The 21,718-nt window shown below is 41.9% G+C and overlaps 1 protein-coding gene across 1 annotated transcript; it reads right to left on the bottom strand.

Moving 5' to 3' along the window:
- Nucleotides 1-420: 420 nt before the first annotated feature.
- On the bottom strand, nucleotides 421-14,074 carry LOC139543992 (adenylate kinase isoenzyme 1-like). The gene is made up of 7 exons (XM_071350626.1): nucleotides 13,937-14,074; nucleotides 9,188-9,227; nucleotides 8,344-8,379; nucleotides 7,633-7,796; nucleotides 7,207-7,323; nucleotides 1,187-1,378; nucleotides 421-920 (listed from the first exon to the last, which is right to left on the bottom strand). The coding sequence occupies exons 2-7, from the start codon at nucleotides 9,192-9,194 to the stop codon at nucleotides 852-854; spliced, it is 585 nt and encodes a 194-aa protein (XP_071206727.1). The 5' UTR covers nucleotides 9,195-9,227; nucleotides 13,937-14,074; the 3' UTR covers nucleotides 421-851.
- Between the last annotated feature and the right edge of the window lie 7,644 nt (nucleotides 14,075-21,718).

The raw sequence follows: 21,718 nt of genomic DNA, 5'->3' as shown, positions 1-21,718 counted from the left end.
AATGCATGGCATTTAGCACCAAGCATAAAGGAGTCTAATCTCCATGCTTTCCCATATACTCCAGTGCCCATATGGCGACACATGAGCATAGAAGGTGCAGCCGAGCCCAACCCAGGAAGGCATTGTACATGTAAGGTCAGGCGAAGTGTTGACAGCCCCCTCTTTTAATTACATAGAGCTGAGATCAGCACAAATTGTGTGTGTGTCTGTGTGTGTGTGTGTGTGTGTGTGTGTGTGTGTGTGTGTGTGTGTGTGTGTGTGTGTGTGTGTGTGTGTGTGTGTGTGTGTGTGTGTGTGTGTGTGTGTGTGTGTGTGTGTGTGTGTGTGTGTGTGCTATTCTGTGAGATTGTATCAACCTATTATTTATCCAATTGAGAAGGTCTCTTCTGTCAGATATTAAATACATATGCAGTCGTTTGGTTAGGGTTTGAAGGTTATGTTTTAATGAGACAGAGGAACAGGTATGGTTTTTAGAAAACCACACACACACACACACACACACACACACACACACACATACATACCTACACACAAACACACACACATAGACTTACTGTACTGTAAGTGTGGACAAGACATGGCAGGCAAACAGGAAGTGAACAGTAGACTCTTAGGAAGTTATGACATTCTTGTAAATATGACCGTATATGGGTGTCGGTTGTGTTTGGTGAACTGTAACAAGAGATTATTGCTGGAGGAGAAGTACAGTGTTGAATTAAGGCATCGCTGTTCTTTAATGGCCTTTCATTATAACCAAGGTGGCTCAGCAGATTGGTGCTTTTTTTCTGCATAAGATCAACATTTAGAAAAAAAGAACAAAAAATTAATTTAGATCCAGTCATGTTTGCTTTTTACTTCAGGCCATCGATAGCTTTGGCAACGTGTCCGAAGACTTCATCCACAGGCAGTTCGGAGTCGATCTGAGGAGAACGAGAGAAAGAAAGGCATGAAATTAGATTACAAAAGGGATGGCATCATCATTGTAAAGTGAAGAGTATTTTCTGAGCGAGAGAGTGTTAGAGTTTTCAGAGAGATGTGAGATGAGACACTTGGGTGTATTGTCACATTGTATAATAAAATGGAAATGTTTTTATTCCACTGTGCTATGACATACTGTCATACATAACAAACTTCCTCTATCTTTTATCTCATGACAGTAGCCTATAGCTATTAGTTCCAGTCTCACCTTCCTGACGATGCCGCGGCTGGAGTAGAAGGCGATGACTGGCTCGGTGGCTTTGTAGTACAGGTCCAGGCGCTTCTTAATGGTCTCCTCATTGTCGTCAGCTCGGCCGCTGGTCTCACCGCGCTTCATCAGCCTCTTGACCATGGTCTCACCCTTGGCGTCAATGTACAGCAGCAGGCAGGGGGCTCCGATCTGTGAGAAGATAAACATAATGGTGGACACAAAGGTTTTTGAAATTATAAAGTCCTCTTAAGTGGGAGGTGATGGGGAAAATCTAAATATTTATCTCTATGGAAAATATAGGAATATTGAGATATTGGTGATTTTTGAATGGACAAGACACCTCATAAGTTCATGTATGGATCGTTCTACAGAAGTGGTGTAAAAATGTCAATTTAAATCCTATTTCTCCAAACTTTTAGCACACATGTCAGGTAGACATACTCACACACTTTGTTTGTATTGCATATCTGAAATATTTATCTGAATTCCTTACCACCCCACTAAATGTGTCACTGCTGAAACATAGTGGGAAAAGTTGCTATAAAGGGAGAACCATGCACACTAGTGATCGTTTTGATTAACCTTCTATTACAGATTCGTTTTCGATTCGCATACTAAATTAACAAAATAGTAAAAACATGATTTTTAGCCTGATTTTCAAAACCTTTACATTTTATTTAGAGAAATATCATCTCTATTGTTCTCTATAAAATGTTCAATGTTGATTGAATTACTTATGCATAAAACATTTTTATGTTGTTAGATCTTTAAATGATCACTTTATCTTTATTTTGGTCAAATACCAGGCATTTCAGTGTCAAGTGTTTATTATTACTTTATTGAATGTTGAATATTGAACATTTAAAACATACGATATACTTGCAATGAAGCCGCTCAACAACTACATCACATTAGTCATCTAACAGCCTCCCATCCAGTGTGAAACACAGAAGCAACCCGGGTCAACGACCTGCTCAAGGGCACGTCGACAGATCTCCCACCAGCCCTCCAAGATCCCCCCCACAGTTCCCCAAGAGCGGACCCTCAACCATCCATTCCCCACCCCCAAGACCCCCCCTCATAATGCACCAACAAATAACAAAATGAGCAAAAGAGAAAAAAGACAAAGGAAAACAGAAAACAATGCAAAAAACAAAAGACCATAACAGCAAGGCCAATCAAAAATGTTTGGCACTATTTACATGTGTGTGTCCATGTATGTGCACATGTGTGCATTTGAATGAGAGTGTGTGTATATTGCATGTGTACAAACACCTGCATGGCATCAGCCTCAGGCAAACCGGCATTAACTGTAACAACACTGCCCCTCAGTGTCATTCAAACTTACTTTTTGTTATGTTTTATTTTGACTTTATTGTTTTTACTTTTACTGTCAAGTGTTAGTCATAGAGGTAGGTCTGTATGTGGTCTTGAGTGGTCTCAAGACCAAGACCACTAGATCAAGTGTCCAAGGGCCCTTTCTTCAATTGTTAGAAACTCAAGTAAAGTAAACTTAAGTAGGGTACAGTACAGCAGGGTACATTACAGTATAGCAGAGCACAGTACAGTACAGTAGAGTAGGTTACAGTACAGCACAGTATAATAGAGCACAGAGTACAGTTTAGTACAGTAAAGTAAAGCACATTACAGACGTCTATGCTTTTGGCCAAATAGATGTCAATGTTTGGGATCTTGGAGGATTGGAGCCCCCCCTGCTGGCTATGCATTTCAATACTCTACACTTTTTCCTGAAGTTTGCACTTGTCCACTACCCACATGGTGGTCCTCTGTAGCTCAGTTGGTAGAGCATGGTGCATGGAACTTTAGATTGGAGATAGCCTTAATGGTGCTGCTGGTGCTGTCACAGACTCCATGCTGGCACAGATACAAAGATGAGACCTCTATATATCTCTATTGTGTCAATTGTTTCGGTTGTGACCATTTCGGTTTAGACAATTTTGACAAATTTGTTCTTTAAAAAATTACCATTGCTTACATATGGCGGGCTGTCTTTCATGTGGGCATCCCAGCAAACATCTATTTTAGTCCCAAAACCATAAGTTTACATATTTCTTGATGTATTCGGATGTTCGGTAGTGACACTTCTCCAAAATATATTAAGATTTGCAGACAGACTACTCAAAATGTGGCCATAGTGGAGAGGGGTGTAATCCCATCACCTAGTGATATTTGTAGGGATGGGGCTTAAGGCACATTCATTCTACAGTCTTTTAAAGTGTGTGGTTTAGTAGTTTGTTTATTTGGATCCCCATTAACTTTTGCAGAAGCAGCAGCTACTCTTCCTGGGGTCCACAAAAAAAACACAAAACATGACAAATAACAAAACACACATTTAAAATACAACAACAAAAATTATACAAACATTACAACTAAAAAATAATGTGTGTGTTAGTGTGTGTCTGTGTGTGGGTGTGTTTGTGTGTCCCCCCTTACAGTCCCCACCATTCCATGAGTTGTCTTTTAATCCGTTTTTTAAAGGTCATTTTGCTGTTTGCCTGAGTGATTGGAGCTGGAAGGGAGTTCCATGAGATCAAGGCTCTATATAAAACTGTGCGTTGGTGTGAATTCGTTTTGGACTTGGGGACTGTGAAGAGACCCCCGTTGGGATGTCTTGGGGGGTATGTATGGGTGTCTGAGCTGAAAGTTATTTGATTCTGCAGACAATCTAGATTTTTCATCACAGTAATACTTCTCATAAAAACTAGAAGAGAAGCAGTTCATATTTCGTCAATCCTCAACTAGGAAATACTGGCATGCATGTTGTTTATGTTAGTTCTGTATGTGCAGTTAAGGTCAAGGCGTGTTGCTCTGTTTTGAGCCAGCTGCAGCTTTGCTAGGTCTTTCTTTGCTGCACTTGACCGTATTACCGGACAGTAATTAAGATGGGACAAGACCAGAGCCTGAACAACTAGTACAGTTGATGTTTGTGTCAAAACTGCAGAGCATCTTTTCATAACAGACATACCTCTCTACATCTTCACAACAACTTTGTCAATATGACTTGACCATGATAACTGACCATCCAATGTTATACCTAGCAGTTTAACTTTTTCAACTCTCTCAATGGTCACACCCTTTATGTACAACTCCAGTTAAGGTCAAAAGTGGGGACAGCATTTTTCAGAGAAAGATATTTAAAAAATAAACACAACTAATAATTAGATCAGTATCTTTGAACAACTCAATATGTTCTATTTAAATAATTGTAAAAAAATACACAAATCATGAATTGCTTTATTTTCAAACATGAAGTTTAGGAATCAGGGTTTGGGACAGCCACCTCCAAATAGAAATAGGTGTTTAAACAATGACTTTGTATATATTAATTTAAAAATACAGTGGCAAAGAAAAGTATGTGAACCCTTTGGAAATACCTGGATTTATGCATAAATTGGTCATAAAATTTGATCTGATATTCATCTAGGTCACAACAATAGACAAACACAGTCTGCTTAAACTAATAACACACAAACAATTATACATTTTCATGTCTTTATTGAACACACCATGTACACATTCACAGTGCAGGTAGGAAAAAGTATGTCAACCCTTGGATTTAATAACTGGTTGACCCTCCATTGGCAGCATTAACCTCAACCAAATGTTTTCTGTATTTGCGGATCAGACCTGCGGTCAGGAGAAATTTCGGACCATTCCTCTTTACAAAACTGTTTCAGTTCAGCAATATTCTTGGGATGTCTGGTGTGAACTGCCCTCTTGAGGTCATGCCACAGCATCTCAAATCAGGTTGAGGTCAGGACTCTGACTGGGCCATATTTTCTCCTGTTGAAGCCATTCTGTTGTTGATTTACTTCTGTGTTTTGGGTCGTTGCCCTGTTGCATCTCCCAATTTCTGTTGAGCTTCAATTGGCGGACAGATAGCCTAACATTCTCCTGCAAAATGTTTTGATAAACTTGGGAATTCATTTTTCCGTCGATGACAGAAAGCTCTCCAGGCCCTGAGGCAGCAAGCAGTCCCAAACCATGATGCTCCCTCTACCATACTTTACAGTTGGAATGAGGTTTTGATATTGGTGTGCTGTGCCTTTTTTTCTCCACACATAGTGTTGTGTGTTCCTTATAAACAACTCAACTGTAGTTTAATCTGTTCACAGAATATTTTTCCAGTAGCGCTGTGGAACATCCAGGTGCAGCAATGTTTTTTTTGGACAGCAGTGGCTTCTTCCGTGGTGTCCTCCCATGAACACAATTATTGTTTAATGTTTTACGTATCATAGACTCTTCAACAGAGATGTTAGCATGTTCCAGAGATTTCTGTAAGTCTTTAGCTGACACTCTAGGATTCTTCTTAACCTCATTGAGCCACTCCTAGGGAAAGTAGCAACAGTGCTGAACATTCTCCATTTATAGACAATTTGTTGTACAGTGGACTGATGAACATCAATGTCACGGGCGTCGAATGAAGTAGACCAAGGTGCAGCGTGGTGAGCGTACATTTTCCTTTTATTTGTTAAAATGTCGCCAACAAAACAATAAATAACAAAAACGATCGTGAAGCTTACAGGGCATAAGTGCCACTAACAAAGTCAACTTCCCACAAAGAAAGGAGGGAAAAGGGCTACCTAAGTATGGTTCCCAATCAGAGACAACGATAGACAGCTGTCCCTGATTGAGAACCATACCCGGCCAAAACATAGAAATACAAAATCATAGAAAACAAAAACATAGAATGCCCACCCCAAATCACACCCTGACCAAACCAAATAGAGACATAAAAAGGCTCTCTAAGGTCAGGGCGTGACAATCAAGGCTTTTTGAGATACTTTTGTAACACTTTCCAGCTTTATGCAAGTCAACAATTCTTAATCTTAGATCTTCTGAGATCTCTTTTGTTCGAGGCATGGTTCACATCATTTATTGTGCTTGAGGCATAATAAATAAATAATTTAAAAAATCTAAATCCGTCTGTTTAAGATAGAGATATCTGTTTTGAATGGGCTACGTCTCATCCACCACATCCGCCAATGTTTGCCTTTAACATCAGCGGTGGAAGGTGACCCTAGCTACAGAGTTGTTTGTCAGACCAGGAGACATCCCGAAAATCGATCTTCTCATGGAAGTATCTCTAACATCTGTTCTCTGTTTTGCTCTCTGAAGTTCTACAAGACTCATCTGAAGGTAACCTGGTACAGGGCTGAACATATTATTTGAGTTAATTTTATACAGCATTTCCACATCAAAGGTATACAGGTAATTCCATGATAAATTCTTATTATGTTTGTAGCTTATTTCTCTAAGATATAGGACAGGCACTTCAAAACATACTTCCTTTTGATAGATTTTTGTCCGTTTTTTCCACGTATTAATCTGTTATTAAACACTTTTTTTGTGGGCTAATAGCAGTTAAGCCAAATTCAATGTTTCATCAAATTATCCTTGGTATGACCATCTTAAAACAATTCTGTGTTAGCTTAGGGAGATACAATACGCATTTCTTTGGTAAAAAAGACAGGTGCTGCTGATAATACTGCCATCGTCGTCGATGCAGAGGACATGTATGTGTATGTAGCTCATGTATCGGATGGTGTCTGGACAAAAAGATTAAGGCATGTCATACTCTTTCTGGCCAGACAACATCAGATAGACAGAGGGGCGCTGTTTCGCTCGATCGAATGCTTTCTCTGGTGAGCTACTTGTGAATTGAAGGAAAGTTGGCGGGTGCACAGTGCACTGTTCGCATGCTGGAATTATTTTGGATGAACATACTAAGGTAACCATTTTTTTAAAAGTGATTTTTTTGACAATCAGATGAAAACATCATGACTGGTTGTGTTCATGGCACATTAAAAAGTAATACATTTTTACAGATAAATTACATGTCTTTACTATAAATCCCATAACACCTTTTTGAGAAGGGACGGGGAGGAGGGGTGGCCTCGGACTGGCCTCTGCCTGGGACCTCCAAATCACAAAGTCCGCCCATGGGAACAGTAAGGATTTTCTAAATGTGAATCCATGTTCCTGTCTCCTCTTACCTTCTTCTCAAACTCCTCGCCCTGTTTGACCTCACGGGGGTAGCCATCAATAAGGAAGCCCTTGGACACGTCAACCTTAGCGATCATGGCATCCTTGATCATGTCCAAGACTGTGTCCTATAGGAGGGAAGCACATGTACTATTTATTAACATGAAACACACTCACCCTCATAGAAAGATGTTTGAACAGTTTTACTTCTGTGTTGAAAAATAACTATGAACACAATAACACCCCTATTACAATTGGTATTTACCTGATTTATTGGTACTTATTGCAAGGAGTTCAGCACAAATGGTTATACCTTATACCATAAATGTATGAAGTTGGACTATAATTGCTGTAATAACAACATTTAATTGACGTGCTGTTACGCAGTAAGTGCTTTGTGGATATGATTCGAAAAGCTGTCCAATGCAGCCACTCACCAGGGGTACGAGCTCTCCCTTCTGCATGATGGCCTGGAGGGTCTTGCCCCTCTCAGAGCCGGAGGCCACCTCAGCACGCAGCAGGTCCCCGGAGGACAGGTGGGTGTAGCCATACTTGGCCACCACCTTCTCACACTGGGTGCCCTTGCCAGAGCCAGGCCCGCCTTGGGGACACATACAAAAAGGACAGGCCAGGGGTTAGTGGTGTTTGGTCGGTTGGTGAATCCCATCTAGCCATAACCTTAGTAGTGGTTGGTGAATCCCATCTAGCCATAACCTTACTGGTGGTTGGGGAATCCCATCTAGCCATAACCTTACTGGTGGTTGGTGAATTCCATCTAGCCATAACCTTAGTGATGGTTGGTGAATTCCATCGAGCCATAACCTTACTGGTGGTTGGTGAATTCCATCGAGCCATAACCTTAGTGATGGTTGGAAGTGTATGACACAGGGCTGTTCTATGTATTTACTGTATACTTCAGTGCATTCCTTCAAGAGAAGTGTTGTCTACACATCTAATGTTTTATTTATTTTATTTTACATTTATTTAACTAGGCAAGTCAGTTAAGAACAAATTCTTATTTACAGTGATGGCCTACGAATATCAGGCGTTTAGAACATGTACACATTTTGTATTGTGTTGAATGATGGTGTTGATTCTGATTTTGTGTGGGGTTTCACAAAATTAGAGGAAAAATGTATTTCACTCACCCACAACAAAGATGATCTTGGCGTCCTTGATTTTGTCTAGAAGGAACAGAGACAACAGAGCAACAAGTGAGTCTTGGTAGTTCTAGAAACAACTTTAGACGTTTAGGTTACTCATTAACCCTGCAGCTTGCTAAGAATAAACCAAGTAAATAAATGTTTTAAATGTGACAGTGTAACAAACCATCATCAGAATGGACAATTCGTCCAGAGCAGCTGGCTGAGCAACCCATCTTAACACGGAACCTCACTGCACTGCACTGGAGCTACCGTGCCATGCTCTACTCTAATTAGACTAAAATGGAGTTACCTTGGCAACTACAACCAACCACAATGCTTTGTGACCACATAGAAGATGGCCCCTAACTAGAATTATGGGGTAAGTTTATCCAAATTCACTGTAGTCACACACATTTGGTAGCAATTTGGGATGTTTATGCATAATATCATTTAACATGATTCCACATGAGGAAATGCAGTGTTAAAGTCACTAGGGAATCCAAAAGTACTTTCTAGTAAAGTCTTTGAGTTTTTTACATCTGGATTGGATTTGCACAAGCAGTGCAAATATATCTCTCAATGGAAAAAATGTATCAGTCATTGATAAGTAGTAACTATAAGAAGTTGCTAAGAAATCCATGTTGCCTCATCGATTAATCAACAACAATAGAATGTATAGCTACAAACTCATATAAACTATTTTCCCATGTGAGTGTTGTGTTAACTGTCAGCTGTTGCAATATAAAAAATAACCAGCAGAGGTCACCATAGCCTAAGCATGCACTTCCACCATGAAAACAGTCTTATGGAAAAGGCTGACCAACATAATATAATTTCTCATAATTACCTGCCATCTTGATCTGTTATGTAAGGGTTGTTCCTTTTAACTGAAATAGAAGACAGAGAATACAGATGTTAGCTTGTACATTCAGAGCTAGTATCACATTTCGACTGCATTTGATTCCATGCAAATATTTTGGTTAAACAATCTAATTTTCTTATTTAAAATAGTCACCCATATCATTTCAAAGAGAACTAAAGATGGTAATATTGGTCAGTAGTTTATCTTAGTATACTTACGAATCTCTGTCAAAAGTGAATTACTGCAAATTACATAATCTAATCTGAAAGCATTCATATTCATTATATTGTAGTAAAGCCTATACTCTTTCACAGTTTTGACATTAAGACAGTTGATGTCCAAGCAAAAGAGAAAATGTGTAAGTGAGAATAACCACTTACGCCTGAACTTGCTATTTTCTTATAATGTACAGTCCATTCGGAAAGTATTCATACCCCTTGACTTTTTCCACATTTTGTTACGTTACAGCCTTATTCTAAAATGTATTAAATAAATGTTTTTCCTCATCAATCTACACAAAACACCCCATAATGACAAAGCAAAAACAGGTTTTTGGAAATGTTTGCAAATGTATTACAAATTAAAAACAGAAATACCTTATTTACATAAGTATTCAGACCCTTTTCTATGAAACTCGAAATTAAGCTCAGGTTTATCCTGTTTACATTGATCATCCTTGAGATATTTCTACAACTTGATTGGATTCCACCTGTGGTAAATTCAATCAACTGGACAAGATTTGGAATGGCACACACCTGTCTATATAAGGTCACACAGTTGACAGTACATGTCAGAGCAAAACCCAAGCCATGAGGTCGAAGGAATTGTCCGTAGAGTTCCGAGACAGGATTGTGTCGAGGCACAGATCTGGGGAAGGGTACCAAAAAATGTCTGCAGCATTGAAGGTCCCCAAGAACACAGTGGCCTCCATCATTCTTAAATGGAAGAAGTTTGGAACCACCAAGACTTTTCCTAGAGCTTGCCACCCGGCCATGTTTTTTAGCAGCAGGGACTGGGAGACTAGCCAGGATCAAGGGAAAGATGATCGGAGAAAAGTACAGAAATCATTGATGAAAGCCTGCTCCAGAGCGCTCAGGACCTCAGACTGGGGGCGAAGATTCACCTTCCAACAGTACAACGACCTTAAGCACACAGCCAAGACAAGGCAAGAGTGCCTTCGGGACAAGTTTCTGAATGTCCTTGAGTGGCCCAGCCAGAGCCTGAACTTGAACCAGATCGAACATCTCTGGAGAGAACTGAAAATAACAGTGCAGCAACACTCCCCATCCAACCTGACAGAGCTTGAAAGGATCTGCAGAGAAATTTGGGAGAAACTCCCCAAATACAGGTGTGCCAAGCTTGTAGCGTCAAACCCACGAAGACTCGAGGCTGTAATCACTGTCAAAGGTGCTTCAACAAAGTACTGAGTAAAGGGTCTGAAAACTTATGTAAATGTGATATTTCATTTTTTTATAAAAAATCTAATAAAAATATGTTTTTGTTTTGTCATTATGGGGTATTGTGTGTAGATTGATGAGGGGGGAAAACTATTTAATCAATTTTAGAATAAGGCTTTAACATAATAAAATGTGGAAAAAGTCAAGGGGTATGAATACTTCCCGAATGCACTGTGAGAATGTATGTGAGAATAACGTTTCCTCAGACTCTCCATACATCTCTTATTGACCAAGTCTTTTGCAGATGAAACACACTACCATTTGTATATTATGTAACTTGAATGTAACTTGACCCAGTCAGTCCACAGAAGGGAATCATGGGAATGCAGCATCAGAAACACTAACACAGACTAGCCCTTCTTTTAGCCTGAACCTAAGTACAGTGGAACATAATCAAGGGTTTATTTGGTTACTTAGTGACCTTTTGTGGGTTTGAGTATCCTGACTTGAACTCCAGAGAGAAAACTGGATATTCAGGTTCATTAGAGACTGAATAGAAAAATGTTTGCATGTTTTTCTGTGTCATGGCAATAGTTTTCATTGCATAAACTTACAGGTTACCAACCACACACACTAGAAGGTGTTTCTGGTTTAAAATATCCTATGATTAATTGTGCAGTGACACTGCCAAAGAAATGGGTAGGCAGGTGACTAGTAGCACTAAGCATAGATGTCCTTTCATTTGCTTTGTGATTTTTTATAATGCACCAGAAAAAAGTCACAGCTCAGCCGTGTTCCACAGACAGGCTTGAGTATAAATTTCACCATTGGAAAAGTGTTTCAATAGAGCGGCCATATTGTTTGTACACTGTCTGGTGTATGTGTCTACATATGTCTAGCTGTGCCAGACAGTGCTTGATAAGATTATTCCACCCCATTCACGGAGGAGAAAAGTAAGAAGGCATTTAGTTTCACTGATTGTCTTCATCATCCTGCATGTCAGAGCAAAAGTCAAGCCATGAGGTCGAAGGAATTGTCTGTAGAGTTCCGAGACAGGATTGTGTTGAGGCACAGATCTGGGCAAGGGTACCAAAAAATGTCTGCAGCATTGATGGTCCCCAAGAACACAGTGGCCTCCATCATTCTTAAATGGAAGAAGTTTGGAACCACCAAGACTTTCCTAGAGCTTGCCACCCGGCCAAACTGAGCAATCGCGAGAGAAGGACCTTGGTCAGGGAGGTGACCAAGAACCTGATGGTCACTATGACAGAGCTCCAGAGTTCCTCTGTGGAGAAGGGAGAACCTTCCAGAAGAACAACCATCTCTGCAGCACTCCACCAATCAGGCCTTTATGGTAGAGTGGACAGACGGAAGCTACTCCTCAGTAAAAGGCACATGACAGCCCACTTGAAGTTTTCCAAAAGGCACCTAAAAGACTCTCAGACCATTAGAAATAAGATTCTCTGGTTTGATGAAACCAAGATTGAACTCTTTGGCCTGAATGCCAAGTGTCACAGCTGGAGGAAACCTGGCAGAATCCCTACGGTGAAGTATGGTGGTGGCAGCATCATGCTGTGGGGACGTTTTTCAGCAGCAGGGACTGGGAGACTAGTCAGGATCAAGGGAAAGATGAACGGAGCATAGTACAGAGAACATTGATGAAAACCTGCTCCAGAGCGCTCAGGACCTCAGACTGAGGCGAAGATTCACCTTCCAACAGGACAATGACCTTAAGCACACAGCCAAGACAAAGCATGAGTGGCTTCGGGACAGGTTTCTGAATGTCCTTGAGTGGCCCAGCCAGAACCTGGACTTGAACCCGATCTAACATCTCTGGAGAGACCTGAAAATAACTGTGCAGCAACACCCATCCAACCTGACAGAGCTGAGAGGATCTACCCTACTCTATCTTCCTTTTTCTGAAGGCTCACTAGTCCAGGTCCAGGGTGGCAGGTTTTATGTAGGGGCTGTTGACCCTGTGGTCTTTGTAAATGTCACCCTGGCATCTGAGTCTGTGCTGTGCCCTTTTGGGACTCCCATCCTGGCCTATTATGGTGCCCTCATCAGGGTCTCCAGCGTACTTGGAATGCCAAACACTCACAGCCTCCAGTCAGGGGAGGACCTGACATGTCCCAGGCAGCTGGGGTTACCGTTATGAAGTATGATTGATTTGACATGAGGCGTAACATGTGTTTTATATTGTGTTACGCTGCACAATGTTGACCACATACATTGACCTTTACGTTGACTGTTAATTTATTTTGCAACTCTCTTACCCCAGCTATAAAAATACCCGGTCAGTCCCCCGTGCAGTTGTTCCCAGATACCATGTCAACTATTCCCAGAAAGCACATGGAATGCTGTATTGCACTTGCAGCTGGGAAAGCCAATGAAAGTGTAGCATAGAGTATTTAGCAATAAGCACATAATCCGTCATAACAACTGCAGTGTTCCCTGCTTGCTGTTGTGCAAAGCAGGTGATGTACTGTATTGTATGTGGTCCTCCTGTGGTACTGCTACTTTAATAGTGGTGATATGCCTTTAAGGGAAAGCAGTGAAACTCTTTGACATCATCAGCCCAGTCTGAGTTATGATATTCTGTAGTCTGAGAAAGCGAGAGAGAGGTCTACTGTAGCTTTGTTGCGTGCACGTGCGCGTGCGCGTGTGAGTTCTAGGCTGTAGGGCTTCGCTGTTTTGGAGCTGCACCATTAACTGAGAAGAATCAATAGCATGAGAAGGCATGCAGCAGCTCGTATCAATGCAACATGCTGTAAATAGAGCCATACTGCAAATAAGGTAGGCTTATGTCTGAATGCAAAAATAGCATGAGGGGAGAAGCAACAGGACAGGCACAGGAACATGTAGGCAATTCCAGTTGAACTTCATGACAGCTCAATAAAAGATGAGCGAGTCAAAATCCAGCCAAGCCTGTTCTTTTTATCTCCTTCTGTGCATGCAGCCTAGGCATGCTCTTGTCAGTCACTGAGATTTATAAATACTGTGCGATGGTCTAGTCCATTCACAGCCATGGTGGATGACACATAGAATGACACACGCTTCCTTTGGCTGTCAGCCTTCCATAGCCTCTAAATGAATTGCATCAGAGAAGAAGTTACAGCTAAGCTCAGGCGCCACTGCACAGTGCCTCTCTCTCTCTCTCTCTCTCTCTCTCTCTCTCTCTCTCTCTCTCTCTCTCTCTCTCTCTCTCTCTCCAGCCTGCTCACTATTCCCTGACAAGCCTCTCTGTGTTCCTGCAGCGCAACAAGCCCCCAAGCCATACTTCCTGCACTCTCTCTTCTTCTGCGCTGCTGCCATTGTGTGTCTGTACTCTACTGACCTCTCTGTAACGGTGCAGATCTGTCCACCAGTGTGACTGTCCCTGTATCCTGTGTCTGTCTGAGCAGTGTCCCTGATGCACGGTGGCCCTCCCTCTCCTTCCTCCTCCTTTTTATAGCGCAGCTCAGCCTGCTCAGACACCAGTGCATTCTGGGAAAAGAGGGAGAGTGAAGGAGGGCGAGAGACAGGAGGAGAGGGAGGGGGAGGGTTTGCAGGCAGTGTGCTGCTCTAAGGATTAATTATTGTTGTGTGTTCGATCTGCGGCTGCTCCCTTTGCATTTAAATTTTACACCCTGCTTCATTAAGGAGAGGTTGTGTAATCGAGGGGAAGAGAGAGAGAGCTAGGGAGACACCAAGCTAATGAGGAAGTCAGTTAAGGGGGGGATTATCAACCAACTGCAGATTGAGATGTAGTTCCTTTAATATGGACTGAACCAACTGCTGGGGAGGTCAGTAGGGAAACACACAACTACTGTACAAAGGAGCCCACTGAGCACAAACTGGTTGAATCAAAGTTGTTTCAATGTAATTTGTCAATGTATTCTGACGTGGAATCTACATGGAAAATACATTGGATTTGAAAAAAGTAATCAATTGTTGTTTTGAGGGTAAAATTTTAACCTCAGGATTATGTCATCGTTGTAACCAATTTTCAGCATAGACAAACCTTGTATAAAATGTGTTGAATTTGTACCTTTGAAACAACATCATTAATTCAACCTTATATACACTATATATATGTATATATATATATATACGTATATATTTGTTTTTAACAATAGACTAGGCAGCACCTCCTACTGGAGAGTTGATCTACAGCTGATCATTAATCTCCCATTCAGGGTTTTAACCAAGCCCAGCACAGCTCAGCTTTTATATTTCGAGAGCTTGGGTCTATAATGTTCTATCCGCAAAATATTATTCTGATAAAATTGTCTTTAAAGTTCCAAACCCTCATTTGTATTTTTTGGTATTTTATTAGTGATCCCCATTAGCTGGTGTCAAAGCAACAGCTACTCTTCCTTGGGTCCAAACACATCAAGACACTTACATTACACCAAAAAAATGATAAAATAGTACATCATACAACATCGCTACACCACTACATATCCACAACATAAAATACATGATACCACCATACAAGAATACAATAATGTACATGCGTGTAGAGTGTGTGCTAGCACCCATGTGTGTATGCATGTGTCTGTACTTGTGTGTGTGTTTCTTCACAGTCCCCGCTGTTCCATAAGGTGTATTTTTATCCGTTTTTTTAATCTGAGTCTACTGTTTGCATCAGTTACGTGATGTGGAATAGAGTTCCATGTACTCATGGCTTTATGTAATACTGTACACCTCCCATTGTAACGCATGTCGTCGGGAGAAGGAGAGGAGGACCAAGGTGCAGCGTGGTAAGTGTTCATTCTTTTAATAAAACAACTGAACACTGAACAAAACAACAAAAACGACAAACGAACAGTCCTGTAAGGTGACGAAAAACACTAAACAGAACATAACCACCCACAAACACAAGTGGGAAAACAGGCTACCTAAGTATGGCTCTCAATCAGAGACAACAATAGACAGCTGCCTCTGATTGAGAACCATACCAGGCCAAAGACATAGAAACAGAAAACCTAGACCTACAACATAGAATACCCACCCACATCACACCCTGACCAAACTAAAAATAGAAACATACAAAGCAATCTACGGTCAGGGCGTGACAGTACCCCCCCCAAAGGTGCGGACTCCGGCCGCAAAACCTGAACCAATAGGGGAGGGTCTGGGTGGAAAAACTCTGGCAGCGCCGGACAGGCGGGAGGCTCTGGCAGCGCCGGACAGGCGGGAGGCTCTGGCAGCGCCGGACAGGCGGGAGGCTCTGGCAGCGCCGGACAGGAGTGAGGCTCTGGCAGCGCCGGACAGGAGGGAGGCTCTGGCTGCCCGGACAGGAGGGGGACTCTGGCTGCTCCGGACAGGAGGGGGACTCTGGCTGCTCCGGACTAGAGGGCGTGGAGGCTCCGGACTAGAGGGCGTCGCTGGAGGCTCCGGACTAGAGGGCGTCGCTGGAGGCTCCGGACTAGAGGGCGTCGCTGGAGGCTCCGGACTAGAGGGCGACGCTGGAGGCCTCGTGCCATAACTCCTCACTGGAGGTTTCCTGCCATGGATCCTCACTGGAGGCTTCGTGCCATGGATCCTCACTGGAGGCTTCGTGCCATGGATCATCACTGGAGGCTTCGTGCCATGGATCATCACTGGAGGCTTCGTGCCATGGATCCTCACTGGAGGCTTCTTGCCATGGATCATCACTGGAGGCTTCGTGCCATGGATCATCACTGGAGGCTTCTTGCCATGGATCATCACTGGAGGGTTCGTGCCATGGATCATCACTGGAGGCTTCGTGCCATGGATCATCACTGGAGGCTTCGTGCCATGGATCATCACTGGAGGCTTCTTGCCATGGATCAACACTGGAGGCTTGGTTCTGGGAGAAGGCACATGACTCACCAGGCTGGGGAGACATGCAGGAGGATTAGGGCTTAGCACAGGCACAGGACTCACCAGGCTGGGGAGACATGCAGGAGGCCTTGTCCTTGGCCGAGGCACCGGATGCACTGGGCCGTGGAGGCGCACTGGAGGTCTCGAGCAAAGAGCCTGCACAACCCGTCCTGGCTTATGGTGACTTTGGCCCTGCACGTGCGGGACACAGGCACAGGACGCACTGGAGACACAGTGTGCAGAGCTGGCGCAGGATAACCCGGGCCGAGGATACGCACTAGAGGCCTGGAGAGCAGGGCTGGCACACTCCTTCCTGGCTCGATGCCCACTCTCGCCCGGCAGATGCGTTATTATTTTAATAAAACAATTATTATTTTAATAAACAACTGAACACTGAACAAAACAACAAAAACGACAAACGAACAGTCCTGTAAGATGACGAAAAACACTAAACAGAAAATAACCACCCACAAACACAAGTGGGAAAACAGGCTACCTAAGTATGGCTCTCAATCAGAGACAACGATAGACAGCTGCCTCTGATTGAGAACCATACCAGGCCAAACACATAGAAACAGAAAACCTAGACCTACAACATAGAATACCCACCCACATCACACCCTGACCAAACTAAAAATAGAAACATACAAAGCAATCTACAGTCAGGGCGTGACACCCATAGTCTGTTCTGGACTTGGGGATTGTGAAGAGACCTTTGGTGGCATGTCATGTGGGGTATGCATGGGTGTCCGAGATGTGGGCTAGTAGTTTAAACAGACAGCTCGGTGCATTCAGCTTGTCAACACTTCTTACAAAAACAAGTAGTGATGACATAAATCTCTCCTCCACTTTGAGTCATGAGAGATTGACATGCATATTTATTTATTTTACTTGGCAAGTCAGTTAAGAACAAATTCTTGTTTTCAATGATGGCCTAGGAACAGTGGGTTAACTGCCTTGTTCAGAGGCAGAACGACAGATTTTTACCTTATCAGCTCGGGGATTCAATCTTGCAACCTTTCGGTTACAAGTCCAATGCTCTAACCACTAGGCTACCTGCCGACCCTATCATTAATGTTAGCTCTCCATGTACATTTTGCCCCATCTTAGCTACTATTGTATCAACAGTTTTGACCATGACAGTTTACAATCCAGGGTTCCTCCAAGCAGTTTAGTCATCTCAACTTGCTCAATTTCCACATTATTCATTACAAGATTTAGTTGAGGTTTAGGGTTTAGTGAATGATTTGTCCCAAATACAATGCTTTTAGTTTTTGAAATATTTAGGACTAACTTATTCCTTGCCACCCATTCTGAAACTAACTGCAGCTCTTTGTTAAGTGTTCCAGTCATTTTAATCACTGTAGTAGCTGACGTGTATAGTGTTGAGTCATCCACACACATAAACAAATAGGCTTTACTCAAAGCCGGTGGCATGTCGTTAGTAGAGATTGAAAAAAAAGTAAAGGGCCTTGACAATTGCCCTGGGGAATTCCTGATTTGACCTGGATTATGTTGGAGAGGCTTCCATTAAAGAACACCCTCTGTGTTCTGTTAGACAGGTAACTCTTTATCCACAATATAGCAGGGGGTGTAAGGCCATAACACTTGTGTTTTTCCAGCAGCAGACTATGATTGATAATGTCAATGTCAAACTAACTTTTTATCATCAATTTCTCTCAGCCAATCATCAGTCATTTGTTTAAGTGCTGTGCTTGTTGAATGTCCTTCCCTATAAGCGTGCTGAATCCCATCCTCCTTAATAAAACGTGTTTTGTTTCCAAAAGGTATCAAAATTGTCAAAAAAAGTTACACTCTTTGAGATGCGATAATCATGTAGCCAGTTGTGAAGAGAAAGAATCCTGCTAAAGCGTTCAATGCCATGAGTCAGAGAGAGCACAGGGCCAGATATGATTGGGGGATACCTAGTCAGTTGTACAACTGAATGCATTCAACTGAAATGTGTCTTTCGCATTTAGGCAGGGAATCAATCATCTCTTTCAAATCCAGTTTAAATTGTTCAGAACTGCCCTTCGTTGGTTTGAATGGTGTGAGCAATTTTTTATCTTGTAATCTTTTGAAATGAACAACATGAACTGGGGTATTTAGAGTCATTTATAGGTAGAGAACATTGAACAGAACACTGACTACTACCAATGTGCTATCATGAGAATGATTATTGAGAGACCCCTTAATAACGAAATATATTAGCTGTTGCTATCTAAGTCGTTCCAAAGGCTAAGTTTAACAGAACAAATGAAATGTAACCATACTTTATACGTCATATATCATGAATGATACTATTTAGGCCTATATAAGCATTTGCAAAGTCATCAACAGCGATTGTTTCAATTCACCCAGGGTTCAACTGAAAAATACACAATACATATAGGCCAAGGTTTCAAGCTTTGGTTGATTTCAAAAGTAATCTTCAAGTTAATCATTAATACTCTATGTTTGATTAATGTCGCCATTTCAAAAATCAAAGTTAAATCCAACTTTATCTAAAGTGCATTCAAAGTTAGATTAGATTAAATGTTGTCCTATTTTTTTACTTTGACTTTAGGTTGAGATGGAGACGTGAATCCAATTACTAATTTGAAGACAAACTGGATATTGAATTTGTGTTTGGTTGTTAATGCAACCAAATATCAACATTTGAAGGAGATTTACAATATCTTCTGCTTAAATAGTTCTATCTGTGCCACTGATTTAGTCTGGTTTTAATTCCAGTTTGTCTACAAACAAACATCTAAGTTAAAGAATAGGACTAAATGCAATCAAACTTTAAATGAACTTTAAATAAAGTTTAATTTAATTTAGTCTTATTCTTTAACTTGATTCTTGGTTGAGATGGAGACGTGAATCCAGCATATAAATTCTTAATTTGAATTTGTTGACAACCAAACACATTTCAATAACACTTTTGCAATACAGTAAATAGCCTATCAACAAGTTAACATATTAAATGTTGGATTCACGTCTCCAACTAAACCAAAAATAACTTCAAGAATAGGATTAAGCCAGTGGCTCAGATGAAACTATCCAAGCATTAGATACCCTTTAAATGTCGATATTTGATTCTGCTGTCAACCAAACAAAATTCAATAATATTTTTGTAATACAGTAAACATCCTAAAGCTGAGGCTATCTCAGAATCGAATGTAAGAGTATTTATTCAACCTTAAAATCAGTAACACATCCATGGCCACATTTTGAGGTTAGTCTACTGTAACTATAAATGTCTTCTTATGTAATCATAGAAAGTGTGCATGTTCAAGATGATAGCATGCAAAGGTTGCAAATCTGTGGAGAGCTTCACAATTGCTGTAATAATCTGTGCAGAATCTCGAACATCATTGATTACTTACACTATGTAAACTGCAATCCAGGTAATTTGGTTGTGCTAACACATGAAGTACAGTGATAACACATTAAGTTGTTGTATAAATACAAAATATCTGTCATTGTATAACCATTTGCAATTTGTTGTACCTTTAAATGGCTGAACGCATAGTGATAACACATTGGGAATTCAGGAAACTCCTGGCTGTCTTTTTGAAATCTCATTGACCAATGTCTCAACCAAATGTTACCCACATTTCCACGTTTAAATGACGTGGCGTGCCCAATGAAAGGTTTGTGGTCTGTTCCAGCAGAAGATTGGAGTTGCATGGGAATTGCTTGGCCTTTGCTCACTTCTTTTCCCATAGCAAGCTTCCCTATGACATCATAGAGCAGAGGCTGTTTATGTACAGTAGTTATCAAAGGAAGGCTGATCCTAAAAGAGAAATGGTGCATCTGTGTTTTTGCAACAAACAGGAAAAGAGCCAATGTGCAAAGGTGAACCACAACTCAAGCTGAATAAAGAGCTTTGCAGTCTGATCACTGTTACATAGTTTCAAGTTTTAATTGCACATGCAACTGTACAGTGAAATGCCTTCGTTGCCAGCTCTAACCCCAACAATGCAGCAATCAATAACAATCTAATAGAAAAAATAATAAGGTAGAACAAAAACACACAAGATATAAAAATAAGAAGTACACAATAAAGTAAGTAAGCATACTATTCTGAACAAAAATATAACTGTCACACCCTGATCTGTTTCACCTCTCTTGGTGCTTGTCTCCACCCCCCTCCAGGTGTCGCCCTTTTTTCCCACTATCCACAGTGTATTTATGAACTCAGCAAAAAAAGAAATGTCCTCTCACTGTCTACTGCGTTTATTTTCAACACATTTAACATGTGAAAATATTTGCATGAACATAACAAGATTCAACAACTGAGACATAAACTGAACAAGTTCCACAGACATGTGACTAACAGAAATGGAATAATGTGTCCCTGAACAAAGGGGGGGTCAAAATCAAAAGTAACAGTCGGTATCTGGTGTGGCCACCAGCTGCATTAAGTACTGCAGTGCATCTCCTCCTCATGGACTGCACAAGATTTGCCCGTTCTTGCTGTGAGATGTTAGCCCACTCTTCCACCAAGGCACCTGCAAGTTCCCCCAAATTTCTGGGGGGAATGGCCTAACCCTCACCCTCCGATCTAACAGGTCTCAGACGTGCTCAATAGGATTGAGATCCGGGCTCATAGCTGGCCATGGCAGAACACTGACATTCCTGTCTTGCAGGAAATCACGCACAGAACGAGCAGTATGGCTGGTGGCATTGTCATGCTGGAGGGTCATGTCGGGATGAGCCTGCAGGAAGGGTACCACATGAGGGAGGAGAATGTTTTCCCCGTAACGCACAGCGTTGAGATTGCCTGCAATGACAACAAGCTCAGTCCGATGATGCCGTGACACACCGTCCCAGACCATGACGGACCCTCCACCTCCAAATCGATCTCGCTCCAGAGTACAGGCCTCGGTGTAACGCTCATTCCTTCGACGATAAACCCGAAACCGACCATCACCCCTGGTGAGACAAAACCGCGACTCATCAGTGAAGAGCACCTTTTGCCAGTCCTATCTGGCCCAGCGGCGGTGGGTTTGTGCCCATAGGCAACGTTGTTGCCGGTGATGTCTGGTGAGGACCTGCCTTACAACAGGCCTACAAGCCCTCAGTCCAGCCTCTCTCAGTCTATTGTGGACAGTCTGAGCACTCATTGTGCGTTCCTGGTGTAACTCGGGCAGTTGTTGCCATCCTGTACCTGTCTCGCAGGTTTTGATGTTCGGATGTACCGATCCTGTGCAGGTGTTGTTACACGTGGTCTGCCACTGCGAGGACGATCAGCTGTCCGTCCTGTCTCCCTGTAGCGCTGTCTCACAGTACGGAAATT

The sequence above is a fragment of the Salvelinus alpinus genome, chromosome 18 (genome assembly GCF_045679555.1).
Source record: "Salvelinus alpinus chromosome 18, SLU_Salpinus.1, whole genome shotgun sequence".
Classification (NCBI taxonomy): domain Eukaryota; kingdom Metazoa; phylum Chordata; class Actinopteri; order Salmoniformes; family Salmonidae; genus Salvelinus; species Salvelinus alpinus.
This window is presented reverse-complemented; position numbering and strand designations above follow the sequence as displayed.